This window comes from Salmo salar, chromosome 20 (genome assembly GCF_965601325.2).
Source record: "Salmo salar chromosome 20, fSalSal1, whole genome shotgun sequence".
Classification (NCBI taxonomy): domain Eukaryota; kingdom Metazoa; phylum Chordata; class Actinopteri; order Salmoniformes; family Salmonidae; genus Salmo; species Salmo salar.
Genome location: NC_138310.1, coordinates 74,567,863 through 74,585,623, shown reverse-complemented (window position 1 = coordinate 74,585,623; position 17,761 = coordinate 74,567,863). Strand labels below are relative to the sequence as shown.

Genomic DNA, 17,761 nt, shown 5'->3' with positions numbered 1-17,761 from the left:
GGTTATGTCGATATAGGACTTGTTTTACTGTGGATATAGATACTTTTGTACCTGTTTCCTCCGGCATCTTCACAAGGTCCTTTGCTGTTGTTCTGGGATGGATTTGCACTTTTCGCACCAAAGTATGTTCATCTCTAGGAGACAGAATGCGTCTCCTTCCTGAGCGGTATGACGGCTGCGTGGTCCCATGATGTTTATACTTGCGTACTATTGTTTGTACAGATGAACGTGGTACCGTCAGGCGTTTGGAAATTGCTCCCAAGTATGAACCAGACTTGTGGACGTCTACAATTTTTTTCGGAGGTCTTGGCTGATTTCTTTTGATTTTCCCATGATATCAAGCAAAGAGGCACTGCATTTGAAGGTAGGCCTTGAAATACATCCACAGGTACACCTCCAATTGACTCAAATGATGTCAATTAGCCTATCAGATGCTTCTAAAGCCATGACATCTTTTTCTGGAATTTTCCGAGCTGTTTAAAGGCACAGTCAACTTAGTGTATGTAAACTTCTCACCCACTGGAATTGTGATACAGTGAAATAATCTGTCTGTAAACAATTGTTGGAAAAATTACTTGTGTCATGCAGAAAGTAGATAACCGACTTACCAAAATTATAGTTTGTTAACAAGAAATTTGTGGAGTGGTTGAAAAATGAGTTTAATTACTACAGCCTAAGTGTATGTAAACTTCTGACTTCAACTGTATATACACCAGTAATGTACATCGTGGTAGTGTTGGCGTGGTGATGGTGTTGAGTGGTGTTTGAGTGGTGGTGATGTTGGAGTGTTGGTTGTGGTGGTGGTGTTGGCATGGTGGTGGTATTGGAGTGGTGGTGGTGTTAGAGTGGTGGTGGTGGTGATGTTGGAGTGGTAGTGGTATTGGAGTGGTGGTGTTGGAGTGGTGTGGTGGTGTAGGGATGGTATTGGAGTGGTGGTGGTGTTGGGATGGTATTGGAGTGGTGGTGGTGTTGGGATGGTGGTGTTGGAGTGGTGGTGGTGGTGGTGGAATGGTGGTGGTGGTGATGTTGGAGTGGTGGTGGTGCTGGAGTGGTGGTGGTGGTGTGGTGGCGGTGTTGGAGTGGTGTGGTGGTGGTGTTAGAGTGGTGTTAGTGTGGTGGTGGTGTTGGAGTGGTGGTGGTGGTGTGGTGGTGATGTTGGAGTGGTCTGGTGGTGGTGTTGGTGTGGTGGTGTGGTGGTGATGTTGGAGTGGTGGTGGTGTTATTGGAGTGGTGGTGGTGTTTTAGTGGTGGTATTGGAGTGGTGGTGTTGGAGTGGTGGTGGTGGGGTGGTATTGGAGTGGTGGTGTGGTGGTGATGTTGGTGTGGTGGTGGTGTTGGAGTGGTGGTGGTATTGGTTTTGGAGTGGTGGTGGTGTTGGAGTGGTGGTGGTGGTGGTTGTATTGGAGTGGTGTATTGGAGTGGTGTTGGAGTGGTGTTGGTGTTGGAGTGGTGATATTGGAGAGGTGGTGGTGTTGGAGTGGTGACGGTGGTGTTATGGTGGTCCTGGTGTGCTTCAGTGTCCTACTATGCCAACTGGCTAGTTATCATAAATCGTAAAAAATACATATTTTTCGGTGGTGGTGTTGTCATGGTGGTGGTGGTGTTAGTATGGTGGTGGTGTTGGGGTGGTTGTTGTGTTGTCATGGTGGTGGTGGTGTTTGAGTGGTGGTGGAGAGGTGGTGGTGTTGGAGTTGTGTGGTGGTGGTGGTGGTGGTGTTAGAGTGGTGTTAGCATGGTGGTGGTTTTGGAGTGATGGTAGGGTTGGCATGGTGGTGTTGGAGTAGTGGTGGTATTGCAGTGGTGTGGTGGTGGTGTTAGCGTGGTGTTAGTGTGGTGTTGGAGTGGTGGTGGTGGTGTTGGGGTGGTATTTGAGTGGTGGTGGTGTTGGAGTGGTGGTGGTGGTGTGGTGGTGGTGTTGAGGTGGTATTGGAGTGGTGGTGTTGGGGTGGTATTGGAGTGGTGGTGTGGTAGTGGTGTTAGTGTGGTGGTGGTGTTGGAGTGGTGGCGGTGGGGGTGTTGGGGTGGTATTTGAGGGGTGGTGGTGTTGGTGTGGTATGGTGGTTGGGGTGGTATTGGAGTGGGGGTGGTGTTGGTGTTGGAGTGGTGGTGTGGGGGTGTTGGATTGGTGGTGGTGGTGTTGGGGTAGTGTTAGCATGGTGGTGGTGTTGGAGTGGTGGTAGTGTTGGCATGGTGGTGTTGGAGTAGTGGTGGTATTGCAGTGGTGGTGGTGTTGGAGTGGTGTGGTGGTAGTGTTGGAGTGGTGTTAGCATGGTGGTGGTGTTGGAGTGGTGGTAGTGTTGGCATGGTGGTGTTGGAGTAGTGGTGGTATTGCAGTGGTGTGGTGGTGGTGTTAGCGTGGTGTTGAGTGGTGGTGGTGGTGTTGGGGTGGTATTTGAGTGGTGGTGGTGGTGGTGTTGAGGTGGTGTTGGGGTGGTGGTGTTGGGGTGGTATTGGAGTGGTAGTGGTGGTGGTGTTGGAGTGGTGGTGTTGGGGTGGTGGTGGTGGTGTTGGGGTGGTATTTGAGTAGTGGTGGTGTTGGTGTGGTGGTGGTGTTGAGGTGGTATTGGAGTGGTGGTGTTGGGGTGGTGTTGGAGTGGTGGTGGTGGTGTTGGGGTGGTGGTGATGTTGGGGTGGTATTGGAGTGGTGGTGGTGGTGTTGGAGTGGTTGTGGTGGTGGTGTTGGAGTGGTTGTGGTGGTGGTGTTGGGGTGGTATTGGGGTGGTATTGGAGTGGTGGTGGTGGTGGTGTTGGGGTGGTATTTGAGTGGTGGTGGTGGTGTTGGGGTGGTGGTGATGTTGGGGTGGTATTGGAGTGGTGGTGGTGGTGTTGGAGTGGTTGTGGTGGTGGTGTTGGAGTGGTTGTGGTGGTGGTGTTGGGGTGGTATTGGGGTGGTATTGGAGTGGTGGTGGTGGTGGTGTTGGGGTGGTATTGGAGTGGTGGTGGTGGTGGTGGTGGTGGTGGTGTTGGGGTGGTGTTGGAATGGTGGTGGTGGTGGTGTGGTGGTGGTGTTGGAGTGGTGGTATTGTATTTGTGGTGTTGGTGTGGTGGTGGTGTTGTTGGTGGTGGTATTGGAGTGGTGGTGGTGTAAGAGTGGTGGAGGTGAAGTAATGGTGGTGGTGTTGGGGAGGTATTGGAGTTGTGGTGGCGTTGGAGTGGTGGTGCGGGTGTGGTGGTGGTGTTGGTCTGCTTCAGTGTCCTACTAGGCCAACTGCCTAATTTTTTCCCAAATTGTCAAAAATACATATTTTTCATCAGAGACCACACAATCAAAATGTGTACCTTCCTTTCTGATCTGTTGTGATTCTGTTATGATTAATGTAATTACAATTAAATTAAATATTGTTACGATATATAGTTTCTGGTGCTTACTAGAGCACTTATGTTTAGTTGTGTTTATATACTGACAGTGCCTTAAGTCTTAGACGGAGTGATCCCATGAATTACTGAAGTGGGTTCCCGCTGTAATTACACATACACCAAGGAACAAAGGCTCTGGAATGTGAAGTGGCACTAGAGACAGCTGTACAAATTGTTTGGTGTATGGACTTTTTTCTCTCCTTCTCCTTCACTGAATGTCAGATAATGTACCCATAAGAAAGTGATACACATGTATTTAGGTAATTTTCACTTGGATGTGTATCACCCAAAACACCCTAGTTTGGTGTTGTTAACAACCAACAATTTCCTCGTACAGAAATCACAGGATGAAATTTGGGCATTGCTGTTCACTCCTGAGTCAGAGAAAGCCCTGAGTAAGTGAAGGAGTTGAGGAGGAAATGGGCTGTTGTTGCCGTTTTAAAACCCCTTACCTTTGATAGAGAGATGGTATATAAAACGGTGAGCTAGCTAGCTAACTCCTGCTTCACGGCCCTCAGGGGCTTTGCTCAATTATGCCGTGCTAATCGTCCTACTGCTCATGGACTTTGTTTTGGCTGAGCCCAGGAAGTAGTGCTCTGCTGGCAGTTCAATAGTGGTCATTGATCAAGCCTGGCGGAGCGCTTTGAGACCTACAGGGAATGTTTGAGAGAGAAAAGAGAGGGAGAGAAAAGAGGTAGGGGAGATTAGGAAAATGAGAATGTTTCTCAGAAAAACTAAAGAATGGAGATCCTCTGCCAGGAAAGGCTGTGTGTGTGTGTGTGTGTGTGTGTGTGTGTGTGTGTGTGTGTGTGTGTGTGTGTGTGTGTGTGTGTGTGTGTGTGTGTGTGTGTGTGTGTGTGTGTGTGTGTGTGCGTGTGTATGTCTGCGTGTGTGTGTGCGTGGCTGTATTTCCAAGTGGGAGTTGCAGTGGGGGGAGGAAAGAAAAGCTGTTGTACTCATTTTTCACAAAGCCAGTCTCAGTTCACCCAGTAATTACACGCAGACTGAAAATGTATCAACAACTGTGAACACCTGACTGACATTCTCTCTCTCTCTCTTTCTCCATCCCTCTTTCACACACTCCTTTCTCTATCGTAGTGAACAAACACAAGCCATGGATTGAGACGTCGTACCATGGGGTGATCACAGAGAACATGGACATCGTCCTACTGGACCCTCCCCTGGTGGCCCTGGACAAAGACGCCCCCGTGCCCTACGCAGGTATGGTACACCCCACTGCTGTGTGATTTGGTATTTTGGTATTTTATTAGCATCCCCATTAGCGAAAGCAGCAGCAACTCTTCCTTGGGTCCACACAAACATGAAAAGTGATAGAATGGTGAGCGAAGTACCAAGTTGTGATGAATGGGTTAGCGAAGTACCAAGTTGTGATGAATGGGTTAGCGAAGTACCAAGTTCTGATGAATGGGTTAGCATCATTCACTCAGAGGACAATTTACTCGCTCTTAACTGCTGTGGTTGACCTTGGTTATTGGAAGCTCTAGTAAATCATTAAAATAAAATGCATTAAGCCGGAACATGTTATTTCGTACTTCTGCTTTCCAAGAAAATAAAACAGAATGTATACTTTCTTATTTAAAACCACCAGCTTTAAACTAGTACTACCAAACACATTCCTATGAAAGCTATTCACTCCCTTATGTCCTTTAACCATGTATGAAACCAATACTAACATGTTTCCCTCTCAGTAGTGCAAATACAATTAGAGTGAATCAATGTGATGGTGAACACTCCCCTATTGGGTTGCCAGTCCCAGTGGGTTGTCATTAGCTACAGGCTAACTGGCCAACCTGGCTCCACTGCCTCCTGCCAGGCCTCTTGATGTGGCCAAGGCCTCAGTGTGGGGTTGGCTCCTGGGCTGGTGCCCACTCTCAGAACCCCCCAGGCTGGGTTGGAGCAGCTCTGATGTAGGCTGCCGAGAAGGACGGCTGGATATGGTTGTCTGATTTTTTTCTTCTGGCATGTGGAGACAGTGTAGTGGCCTGAGAGGGTTGCCTGTAATGGCCACCCTACAGGGAGAGAGAGAGACAGAGAGAGAGAGAAATAACACATGGAAGTAGTAACCAAAATATGAAAATAATGGTGTTCCAGTTGGTCCAGTTGCCAGGACCACGAACACAAATTCCATCTAGACACCGTTGCCCTAGAGCACACAAAAAACTATACATACCTTGGCCAAAACATCAGTGCCACAGGTAACTTCCACAAAGCTGTGAATGATCTGAGCGATAAGGCAAGAAGGGCCTTCAATGCCATCAAAAGGAACATACATTTTGACATACCAATTAGGATCTGGCAAAAAACACTTGAATCAGTTAAAGAACCCATTGCCCTTTAAGGTTGTGAGATCTGGGGTCCGCTCACCAACCAAAAATTCACAAAATGGGACAAACACCAAATTGAGACTCTACATGCAGAATTCTGCAAAAATATCCTCCGTGTACAACATAGAACACCAAATAAAGCATGCAGAGCAGAATTAGGCCGATACCCATTAATCCAGAAAAGAGCTGTTAAATTCTACAACCACCTAAAAGGAAGCGATTCCCAAACCTTCCATAACAAAGCCATCACCTACAGAGAAATTAACCTGGAGAAGAGCCCCCTTAGCAAGCTGGTCCTGGGGCTCTGTTCACTAATAGACCCCACAGAACCCCAGGACAGCAACATAATTAGACCCAACCAAATCATGAGAAAACAAAAAGATTATTACCTGACACATTGGAAAGAATTAACAAACAAACAGAGCAAACTAGAACGCTATTTGGCCCTAAACAAAGAATACACAGTGGCAGAATACCTGACTACTGTGACTGACCCAAAATTAAGGAAAGCTTTGACTATGTACAGACTCAGTGAGCATAGCCTTGCTATTGAGAAAGGCAGCCAAAGGCAGACCTGGCTCTCAAGAGAAGACAGGCGTGCACACTGCCCACAAAATGAAGTGGAAACTGAGCTGCACTTTCTAACCTCCTGCCAAATGTATGACCATATTAGAGATACATATTTCCCTCAGATTACACAGATGCACAAAGAATTCAAAAACAATTCCAATTTTGATAAACTCCCATATCTATTGGGTGAAATACCACAGTGTGCCATCACAGCAGCAAGATGTGTGACCTGTTGCCACAAGAAAAGGGCAACCAGCAACCATGTTTATTTATTTTCCCTTTTGTACTTTAACTATTTGCACATCATTACAACACTGTATATAGACATAATATGACATTTGAAATGTCTATATTATTTGGGAACTTTTGTGAACTTTTGTTCTACTGCAAATGTTTTATTGTTTATTTCACTTTAGTTTATACTATTTCACTTGTTTTGGCAATGTTAACTTATGTTTCCTATGTTAATAAAGCCCCTTAAATTGAATTCAATTGAGAGAGAGAATTGAATGAGAGTGAGAGATAGATAGATAGATAGATAGATAGATAGATAGATAGATAGATAGATAGATAGATAGATAGATAGATAGATAGATAGATAGATAGATAGATAGATAGATAGATAGATAGATAGATAGATAGATAGATAGATAGATAGATAGATAGATAGATAGATAGATAGATAGATAGATAGATAGATAGATAGATAGATAGATAGATAGATAGATAGATAGATAGATAGATAGATAGATAGATAGATAGATAGATAGATAGATAGATAGATAGATAGATAGATAGATAGATAGAGATGAGACCGCAGGGAAGGAGTTGGCTGACACACACTTTATTTTTCTCTCTCTCTCTCTCTCTATCATGTTTCTTTCACACTACCTTTCTCTCTCTCTCTCTCTCTCTCTCTCTCTCTCTCTCTCTCTCTCTCTCTCTCTCTCTCTCAATTCAATTATTTTACCAAATAGGGCTATCTTCTGTATACCACACCTACCTTATCACAACACAACTGATTGGCTCAAACGCATTAAGAAAGAAAGAAATTCCACAAATTAACTTTTAGCAAGGCACACCTGTTAATTGAAATGCATCTACCATGAATCTGGTAGAGAGAATGCCAAGTGTGTGCAAAGCTGTCACCAAGGCAAAGGATGGCTACTTTGAAGAGTCATTTAACACTTTTTTGGTTACTATATGATTCCATATGTGTTATTTCATAGTTTTGATGTCTTCACTATTTTTCTACAATGTAGAAAATAGTAAAAATAAAAAAAAACATTGAATGAGTAGGTGTGTCCAAACTTTTGACTGGTACTGTACATAATACACAAAAGTGAAATAAACAATAAAATGATGTCATATTATGTCTATATTCAGTGTTGTAACGATGTGCAAATTGTTCTCTCTCTCTCCCTCTCTCTCTCTGAGCTGTGGTCACGAGTAACTTCTGGAGACAGTCTGGGGCTCATAGTCAGTCAGTAATTAACTGAAGGGAGTCTTGTTTTAGGGGGCTTTGCCTAGGTACTATTCACACCTCATTCATTTCAATGCCTTGACTTAATACCTCGCTCTCGCTCTCTCTGACTGACACACACACACACACACACACACACACACACACACACACACACACACACACACACACACACACACACACACACACACACACACACACACACACACACACACACACACACACACACACACACACACACACAGGCCCATAACAGGCCCATTGGAAATCATGTCCAGCAATTCCAACTGCTAAACTTCACATGGGCTTTTTAAGAGTCTACATTAACTTTTAAGCTATAGTGGATAATTAGTCAATCAGCTCCCACCAACTGGAGTGTCCATTATACTGCTTTTCCAGAGAGGCTGTTGATGCGACTGCTACTTTACAGCAGAGGGTTGGTCATTAAGTATTGAGTGAACCGGGGTTAATAGCTAGGCTGTACAGAGAGCTGCATTACAGCCACAGGCTACAGCCTCTCCTCACTTACTAATGTGGTTGAATGGGTAGGGTCGCAGCGGGGAGACACAAGCACGTACGCACACACACACACACACACAAAATGCAAATGCACTCGTTCTGAATGTTCACTTGTACAATCAGTCAGTCTTCCTATCCTTTGGTGTTCTGCTAGACTCCGGTGCATCATACACACCCATATGCACACAAACACACAGGCATGTTCCAATCACTTGAGGGATCCAGCTCATCTTGTAAAGTTGTGCTGATGTGTCTATTCATCAGCACTGGTTTTGTTTCACTGCTCCCCCTCGGTGGTGCTCTGTGTGTTGTGACTATGTCTGCTTTAGTTAGCTTGTTCCTACAGTAGGTTGAGTCAGCGCTTTTTCTGTGGAATTATTTGCTCTTAGGGATGGTTGTTGATAATTTCAGAATACCTATATGGACTTTAACTGCAGTGGCACAAGTTCACTTCTACATGTGATATGTTAGTATGTTCTATGGCCCTCAAAATTACATCTGGACCTCAAAGCTAGTTCCAGGGACTGATTTAGACCTTGGACACCAGGTAGGTGCAATTGATTATCAGGTAGAACAGAACACCAGCAGTAGTCCAGACCTCGTAGGGTAAGATTTGAATACCCCGGTTCTATGGTATGCATAGTCCTATTTACCACCATTACATAGATACAGTGATATTGGTGCCATGTTCAATCAAAACCAATAATCGTATCCTGACAAACACCCTCAGGCAATATATTTCTATATCACTAGATTCAATAAAATATCAGGGCTCACTAAACACCATCACACATACATTTACTTTATTTTATAAGTATCCTATTTCAGACAGACGCTCTGTCCCTCCCTATTCACTGGTAGCTAACAGCAAGAGTCTTCTATCTGGGTGGGACTGTTTGGTAATGTGATGAGCGTCTGAGGATCCTCGTAATGACGCAGAGTAAACAGATACGAGCTAACACACAGTGGGGCTAATGTGTTGTGATTAATTAGCCTCCGTCGTGCTGTCGGTCTGAATGGGAGACAGAGAGCTAGCGTAACACTCTTCCACACACTGCTAATGACAAACAGCCTGTCATTAGCTTAGCGGGTAGCGCCTAGCGGGTAGCGCTTAGAGGCTCCTCCTCACCATACAGCAGGCTAGGGCTGAATGGTGGATGGATAGCATTAAACAGCCTCTCATTAGCCTAGTGGGTAGCACCTAGCGGCTAGCGGCTCCTCCTCACCATACAGCAAACTTGGAGTGGATGGTGGATAGATAACATTTGCATAGCATTAAACCGGCATAATGTGTAAATTAATGTATAGTGATTATCATGTTTTAGGGAAGACCCAGAAGCAGACTGTGTCAAAGTGACAAACGTTTATTACTAGAACAGGGGTCAGGCAAAACAACAGGTCAGGGTAGGTAGAGGTCAGTAATCCAGATCAGAGTCCATAAGGTACAGAACGGCAGGCAGTCTCAGGGTCAGGGCAGGTAGAGGTCAGTAATCCAGATCAGAGTCCATAAGGTACAGAACGGCAGGCAGTCTCAGGGTCAGGGCAGGCAGAGGTCAGTAATCCAGATCAGAGTCCATAAAGTACAGAACGGCAGGCAGTCTCAGGGTCAGGGCAGGCAGAGGTCAGTAATCCAGATCAGAGTCCAAAAGGTACAGAACGGCAGGCAGTCTCAGGGTCAGGGCAGGCAGAGGTCAATAAATCCAGTGTGATGTGACAAAGTACAGAACGGCAGGCAGGGTCAGGGCAGGCAGAATGGTCAAAACCAGGAAAACTAGAAAACAGGATCTAGAAACAGACAAGCGCAAGGGGAAAAACACTGGTAGGCTTGACGAACAAAACAAACTGGCAGAGAACAGAGTTATAAATACACTGTGGAAAATTGAGAAGATGAGCGACACCTGGAGGCGGGTTAAAACAAGCTCAAAGACAGGTGAAACAGATCAGGGTGTGACAGTGATGATTTATTGTTTTGTAACGTGATGGAGTGTAGCCTAATATGGGCTTTTGTAGCAAAATTCTGTCCCATTAGTCATTGGTTCCACTGGAGATTGTTGGAACATTCAAATGGGCATTCCAACATTGAACCCACTGTGTTTCAGCCCTGACAGTGTAATTACTAATAACTAATAAATTGAATTAACATATTTTCAGTCACAGAGTATAAATGCTACCTATCTGGCATGTTCATTTAGAGTGATTAAAGATGATGTATTAAGATGTAGATAAAAAACATATTGGATTAGAGATGCCCTAAAGACCCTTTGTGCCTTTGAAAACTAAGTTAATGAGTGGAGGAAAAGATGGGAGAGGCTAGAGGGTTGCTTTTAATACACTTACAGATGTTTTGAACAGGTACCGCTGTGTCTATATTCCTTCAGAACCCAGGAGTTCAAAGACGTAGCTTGAAAAAATTAATTAAAAAGAAACAGATTCATAAAAATTTTGCGAGAGAGAGAGAAATATCAGGTTCGTTCCGAGGCAGACCGATGCCTCTCCTCTTTCGAGTCGTTCATTCCTTTTCTCTAACTGGTAATTAAAAACCATCCCTCATGTGCTCTGCCATTTTGTGGAGGACTGAATTTTGACCCCTGGACCGTGCCTCAAATTGCTCTCTCTCTCTCTCTCTCTCTCTCTCTCTCTCTCTCTCTCTCTCTCTCTCTCTCTCTCTCTCTCTCTCTCTCTCTCTCTCTCTCTCTCTCTCTCTCTCTCTCTCTCTCTCTCTCTCTCTCTCTCTCTCTCTCTCTCTCTCTCTCTCTCAAACTCAATATGTGATCAGCTTTAGTACACAATATATACAGTGCATTCGGAAAGTATTCTGACCCCTTGAATTTTTCCACATTTTGTTACATTACAGCCTTATTCTTAAATGTATTAAAATGTAATTTTTCCCCTAATCAATCTACACACAATACCCCATAATGACAAAACAAAAACAGGTTTTTATACATTTTTGCAGATGTATTATACATAAAAACTGAAATATGACATTTACTCAGTACTTTTTTGAAGCACCTTTGGCAGCAATTACAGCCTTGAGTCTTCTTGGGTATTAAGCTACAAGCTTGGCACACCTGTATTTGGGGAGTTTCTCCCGTTCTTCTCTGCAGATCCTCTCAAGCTCTGTCAGGTTGGATGGGGAACGTCGCTGCACAGATATTTTCTCTCCAGAGGTATTCGATCAGGTTCAAGTCCTGGATCTGGCTGGGCCACTTCTGTGTTGTCTTGGCTGTGTGCTTAGGGTCATTGTCCTGTTGGAAGGTGAACCTTCAACCCAGTCTGAGGTCCTCAGTGCTCTGGAGCAGGTTTTCATCAAGGATCTTTCTGTACTTCATTCTGTTCATCTTTCCCTCGATCCTGACTAGTCTCCCAGTCCCTACTGCTGAAAAACATCCCCACAGCATGATGCTGCCACCACCATGCTTCACCATAGGGATGGTGCCAGGTTTCATCCGGACGTGACGCTTGGCATTCAGGCCAAATAGTTCAATCTTGGTTTCATCAGACCAGAGAATCTTGTTTCTCATTGTCTGAGAGTCCTTTAGGTGCCTTTTGGCAAACTCCAAGCAGGCTGTCATGTGCCTTTTACTGAGGAGTGGTTTCTGTCTGGCCACTCTACCATAATGGCCTAGGAAGAGTGTTGGTGGTTAAAAAACTTATTCCAATTAAGAATGATGGAGGCCACTGTGTTCTTGGGGACCTTCAATTCTGCAGACATTTTTTGGTACCCTTCCACAGATCTGTGCCTTGACACAATCCTGTGTCTGTCACGGTTGTCGTAAGGAGAAGCGAACCAAAGTGCAGTGTGTGTGTCGTTCCACATTTTATTTACAATGTGAAACTATGCGAAACATTAACATAAACTAAAGAACAAAACAACAAACCGTGACGCAGAGTTGAAACATACACTACTCAAAAAACAATCTCCCACAAACTCAGGTGGAAAAAAAACCCTACTTAAGTATGATCTCCAATTAGAGACAACGAGGACCAGCTGCCTCTAATTGGAGATCATCCCAAACAAAACCCCAACATAGAAATACAAAACTAGACCCTGACAACCTAGAATAGAAAACATAGAAGAAGAAAAAACTGTCACGCCCTGACCTACTCTACCATAGAAAATAACATCTTTCTATGGTCAGGACGTGACAGTGTCGGAGGTTTATGGACCATTTATTTGACCTCATGGCTTGGTTTTTTGCTCTTGGGACCATATATAGACAGGTGTGTGCCTTTCCAAATCATGTCCAACCAATTGAATTTACCACAGGTGGATTCCAATCAAGTTGTAGAAAAATCTCAAGCATTATCAATGGAAACATGATTCACCTGAGCTAAATTTCGAGGTATTTCTGTTTTTTCACTTTGTCATTATGGGTTATTGTGAGTAGATTGATGAGGATTTCAAAAACAATCAATTTTAGAATGAGGCTGTAACGTAACAAAATGTGGAAAAAGTAATTGGGTCTGAATACTTTCCGAATGCCCTGTAGAGACGCTATATTCCTTAACCCTTTAGAGACAATACACAGCCTTCATTCCAGCTGTGGATGGAAATATTGCTGCTTCAGAATGCTTTTGGATCATATCCTGGCCAAGTTCAGTGAAACAGCTTCCATTGCATGTTCTACATACCAGAGTTGCACTATAATTGGTCTGTAGTTATGGCCAGAAGCATTCTGTAGACCCTGTCCTGAGCACAGAGACAAAGGAGCCATCATTATGCCGTTGTTCCCAAACTCATTTATTAATGAAGTACTGAAATGCAATCTGCTTCCTCACTGAACCACACAGATGAGCCAAATCGTCTTTGTAATTAGATATTTTTGTTTCTCTACCAACTCGTGTTTTGTCTCCTGACGGGTTAGTGAACCACAGAAGAAGAAGAAGTGGGAGGAGTTGTCATTAGTTACTTGAAAAAGTAATATACTATATTTTACTCGTTACATTTAACAAAAGTAACGCGTTACTTTACAATATTACTTTGTGTGGAAAGTAACATGTTATATTTAAACAATAAGGCAAGAGGGGGTGTGGTATATGACCAATACACGGCTAAGGGCTGTTCTTATGCACGTATACAGCACTTAGCCATGGTATATTGGCCATATACCACAAATCCCTGAGGTGCCTTATTGCTATTATAAACCTGTTACAAATGAAATTAGAGCAGTAAAAATAAATGTTTTGTCATACCGTGGTATACGGTATACCACGGCTGTATACGGTATACCACGGCTGTCAGCCAATCAGCATTCAGGGTTCGAACCACCCAGTTTACAACAGTAGCCATATTACTTTGCATTACTTTCATGAAAAAAATCTCAAAATCTCACCATTTGTTTGATTGTTGTAGGGCAATGCGAGCCTCGCGCAATCTACCAAAGATAGTCTACTTACTAACTCAGGTTTGATCACTAGTTACTCCTTTCATCTGTGGTGCTGCTTTCCTGTGCTAGTCTAAAAGTGATCACTAAATATGGGCTGCTTAATTTGCCATAATAAATACTGTAAGCTAAAATCTTTTTCTCGAGCTGCCAGTTCTGGTTATTCTCCCAGACAATATTAGATAGAACGCCGGCGGCGACGCCAGCCTTGAGGGACAACAGCCCGTGGTTATCTTGGTTTCCCCATTGGCTTACGGCAAAAACTGGACCTTTTTCAAATGTAATTTTCTTGTTGTCTGCTTGTTTTATAAAATTACAAAACTACAGTTGAAGTTTACATACACTTAGGTTGTCATTAAAACTCATTTTTCAACCACTCCACAAATTTCTTGTTAATAAGAGGTTAACAAACTATAATTTTGGCAAGTCGGTTAGGACATCTACTTTGTGCATGACACAAGTCATTTTTCCAACAATTGTTTACAGACCGATTATTTCACTTATAATTCACTGTATCACAATTCCAGTGGGTCAGAAGTTTACATACACTAAGTTGACTGTGCCTTTAAACAGCTCGGAAAATTCCAGAAAAAGATGTCATGGCTTTAGAAGCTTCTAATTTACATAATTTGAGTCAATTGGAGGTGTACCTGTGGATGTATTTCAAGGCCTACCTTCAAACTCAATGCTCCTTTGCTTGATATCATGGGAAAATCAAAAGAAACCAGCCAAGACCTCAGAAAAGGGTGAGTCCATATAGATGCATATGGGTGAGTCCATATAGATGCAAGTGATTTAGATGATGATTGAATGTTGCAGAAAATATACTGTATATGTTACAATGCTACAGAAATAGGCAGCAATTATGCGGAGCATATCGGTGTGTGTGTGTCTGTGTTTCTTTATAATTATTATACAGGCTCTCAGGGCTTCCAGTTTATGCAGATCAAAATGTTATCACACTGTAGTGTCTTTGAGGTTTAAAAAGCCTTCGGAAGTTTGTAATTCCAATTTTGAAATTTCAGACGTGATTTTCCCTAACAAAAAAAGGTATCAACCCCTACAAAAATAATTAAAATCCACATAATAATTCACATTTCTTGTTGCTGCAGGATTATTTTCCTACTGTAGCAAACTGGTTCAAATTAAGATCCTACATCTGTATTTAAAATCAGCCACCCAGTCTATCACTCTGGCTTCTGAAAGTTTAGGTCTTTCTCGTTCCCCACTTTTTTTCCACTTCCCTGTTATCTGCAACACTTTCCTCCTCCAGACTCCTCCAATGTTTGATTTTCACAGAAACTCTCTCTCTCTCTCTCTCTCTCTGTCTCTCTCCCCTGATAACTCAGGGCGCTTCAGGCTACTCAGTCTCATTTCTACCCTGCTCAGTCCTTCAAGATAGGCCGGAAACACTGAAAGCCACACTTCAATGTAATCTCCTCTCTCATATTTCCCAGCCTTCACTGCTGCTGTGAGAAGAAATGGGAGAGGCACTTGCTTTAACTTCAACACATCTCATAACATTTGAAAGATTAGTGGAATCTGTGTGGGTAGCTGGACAGGTAGGAGGACTGACAGTGAAGGTGAACAGGTGGTCACAGGTCAGGTGACCAAGGAATGGATGAGACTGAGGCAGGAATTCCTTTAACCATAAAGTGGTATATTTACTGGGTAGTTTGTGGTGGATTCATGGACGCACAGAACATCTGGATTAGACGGAGTTAAGGAAGAGAAAGCAGCGAGATTGGGCGATGGCGATTTCCTCCTTTTAATGAGTTGAGATCTGTCAGACATTTCCACCTGACCTAATTAAAGGGCCCCTGGCCCAGCTGAGCAAGTGGCCATGAATTAAAGGATTTTTCTGCAGCCACCACGGAAATGTGTTAAATTCCACACTCCTCACAAAGGCTCATTGCTCGCCGTACTCTGTCATCACAGCGAGAGGAATTAGTCGGGCAACTGGCCGGATATATATCCGGATCTTTACCTGGATCTCCACTGATCTAACATGACCATCGGTCTCTTGCATGGTCTTAGTGATACAGCCCACCGGCCAGGAGGCTCGAGGCAGCTGAGGGTCCACTATCATTACCACTTGGCCAGTTTCCAGGCTGGTTGTTTCTCTCTGCCATTTCCCTCTGTACTGGAGGCTTGGTAGGTAATCCCGAATGAATCGGGCCCAGAAACGGTCAGCCAAAATCTGTGTGTGTCGCCACCGGCGTCTGCCAAAGAGGTTGGTATCAGCATACATGGCTTGAGGAAGTGACTCATCTCGGCGTCCCATCAAGAGCATATTCGGTGTAACCGGATCGGGGTCAGCGATGTCTGCAGAGAGATATCCCACGGGTTTGGAGTTCAGTATCCCTTCCACCTCTATGAAGACGGTCCGCAAGACAGTTTCAGTGACAGTTTGGTCCCCCAGGACGACTCGTAAGGCCGTCTTTACAGATTTGATCTCTCGCTCCCATGTTTCTCCAAAATGAGGAGCTCCTGTAGGGTTAAATTTGAATGAGATTTGTTGGTCCATCAGCTGATCCCGGAGGCTGGGTTCCATGGCTTGGAAGGCTTCCTCCAACCTGGCTTCTCCTGCCTTGAAGTTTGTGCCCCTGTCTGCCAGAATCTCGTAGGGTTCCCCCCGCCGTAGGGCCATGAGGAAGGCTTCAGTATCCAAACTCTCCAGTCGGTCCAGGTGGACACATCTAGTTGTCAAACACTTGAATAGAATGCCCGAGTGCTTTTCCACTCGACGACCTAGCTTGATCGTCAAGGGGCCAAAGCAATCTACTCCTGTTGACCAGAAGGGTGGTTTGAGGAGGCGCAAGCGAGCAGGTGGTAAATCTGCCATTTTGGGCACTGTGGCTCCGGTCTGCCATCTCTGACATTCCACGCAGGCGTATTGGTGCTTACGAATGTCTGTCGGACATTTCCACCTGACCTAATTAAAGCTCCCCTGGCCCAAATGAGCAAGTGGCCATGAATTAAAGGATTCTTCCACCAACTCAATGGGCCTTTTCTACAACATTAGTGCCATGGATGGAGGCTTTAAATTCCAAATTCAGGCAGTACTCATCGACAAAGCACGCAATAACTCTCTCACACTCACTCACTCACTCACTCACTCAACACACACACACACATGCGCGCACACGCACGCATGCAAGCACAGGCGCACACAAATGCAGCTCAGGACACCACTGTGCTCACCCACACACTCCTTACTGACCACACGTCCCTTGTACCACATGTCCCATTTTCTTGTTCATCTTTCTTATTTCTCTCTCAGTCCTTGAGCCACACAGATGCACCTCCATCAACTGAAGCTCTTGAAAGAATTTCACTGGGCGGGAGGATGGAACATGCAGTTCTTACACAAGGGCCAAGAAAGCAGCAGCCATCCTAAAGAGAAATCTTTTGGCTTTGTTGACTATATGGTTCACAGAACATAGCATAGCATTGAGTGGGAGCACCATTCAGTTCCACATACAGATGTGCAATCTTAATTTGATCACTCTATTGTCGCAGAGAATTTTCTTGCACATCTGGACATGCAAACTTGTAGTGTATTCGAGGTTTAAAAAGGCGTCTAAAATTTGTAATTTCCACTTGAACATTTCAGACTTGATTTGCCCTAAGAAAAAATGTATCAATCCCTACTACAAAAATACCCATGAATTATAATCGACATAATATTTGACATTTCCTGTTGCTGCAGGATTATTTTTCTGCTGTGAGAAACTATTCAAATTAAGATCGCACACCTGTAGAAACTCACGGAGAGTGACTATACATTGTAGTATTGCTCTCCCAGGCAGTCACCATTATCGTTATAAGTGTTCTGGTCTTCAGGGTCTACTGTAGAGGAAATGTATAGCTTATTTCAAAAGCAATCATATACTGTAACTACATCAGTCCACGTATTCACTACCTTACTCCATGTATCCACTACCTCAGTCCATGTATCCACTACCTCAGTCCATATATCCACTATGTCAGTCCATATATCCACTATGTCAGTCCATGTATCCACTACCTCAGTCCATGTATCCACTATGTCAGTCCATGTATCCACTACCTCAGTCCATGTATCCACTACCTCAGTC

General features: G+C 44.1%; 1 protein-coding gene across 1 annotated transcript in view; it reads left to right on the top strand.

Annotated features, from left to right (window-relative positions):
• The window catches only part of LOC106591008 (calsyntenin-2), a 529,723-nt gene that overhangs the window by 273,591 nt on the left and 238,371 nt on the right, over positions 1-17,761 (top strand). Inside the window, exon 2 of the mRNA XM_082966721.1 lies at positions 4,456-4,578. Within this exon, the coding sequence (XP_082822847.1) occupies positions 4,456-4,578 (123 nt within the window). The remainder of the gene's footprint in view (positions 1-4,455; positions 4,579-17,761) is intronic.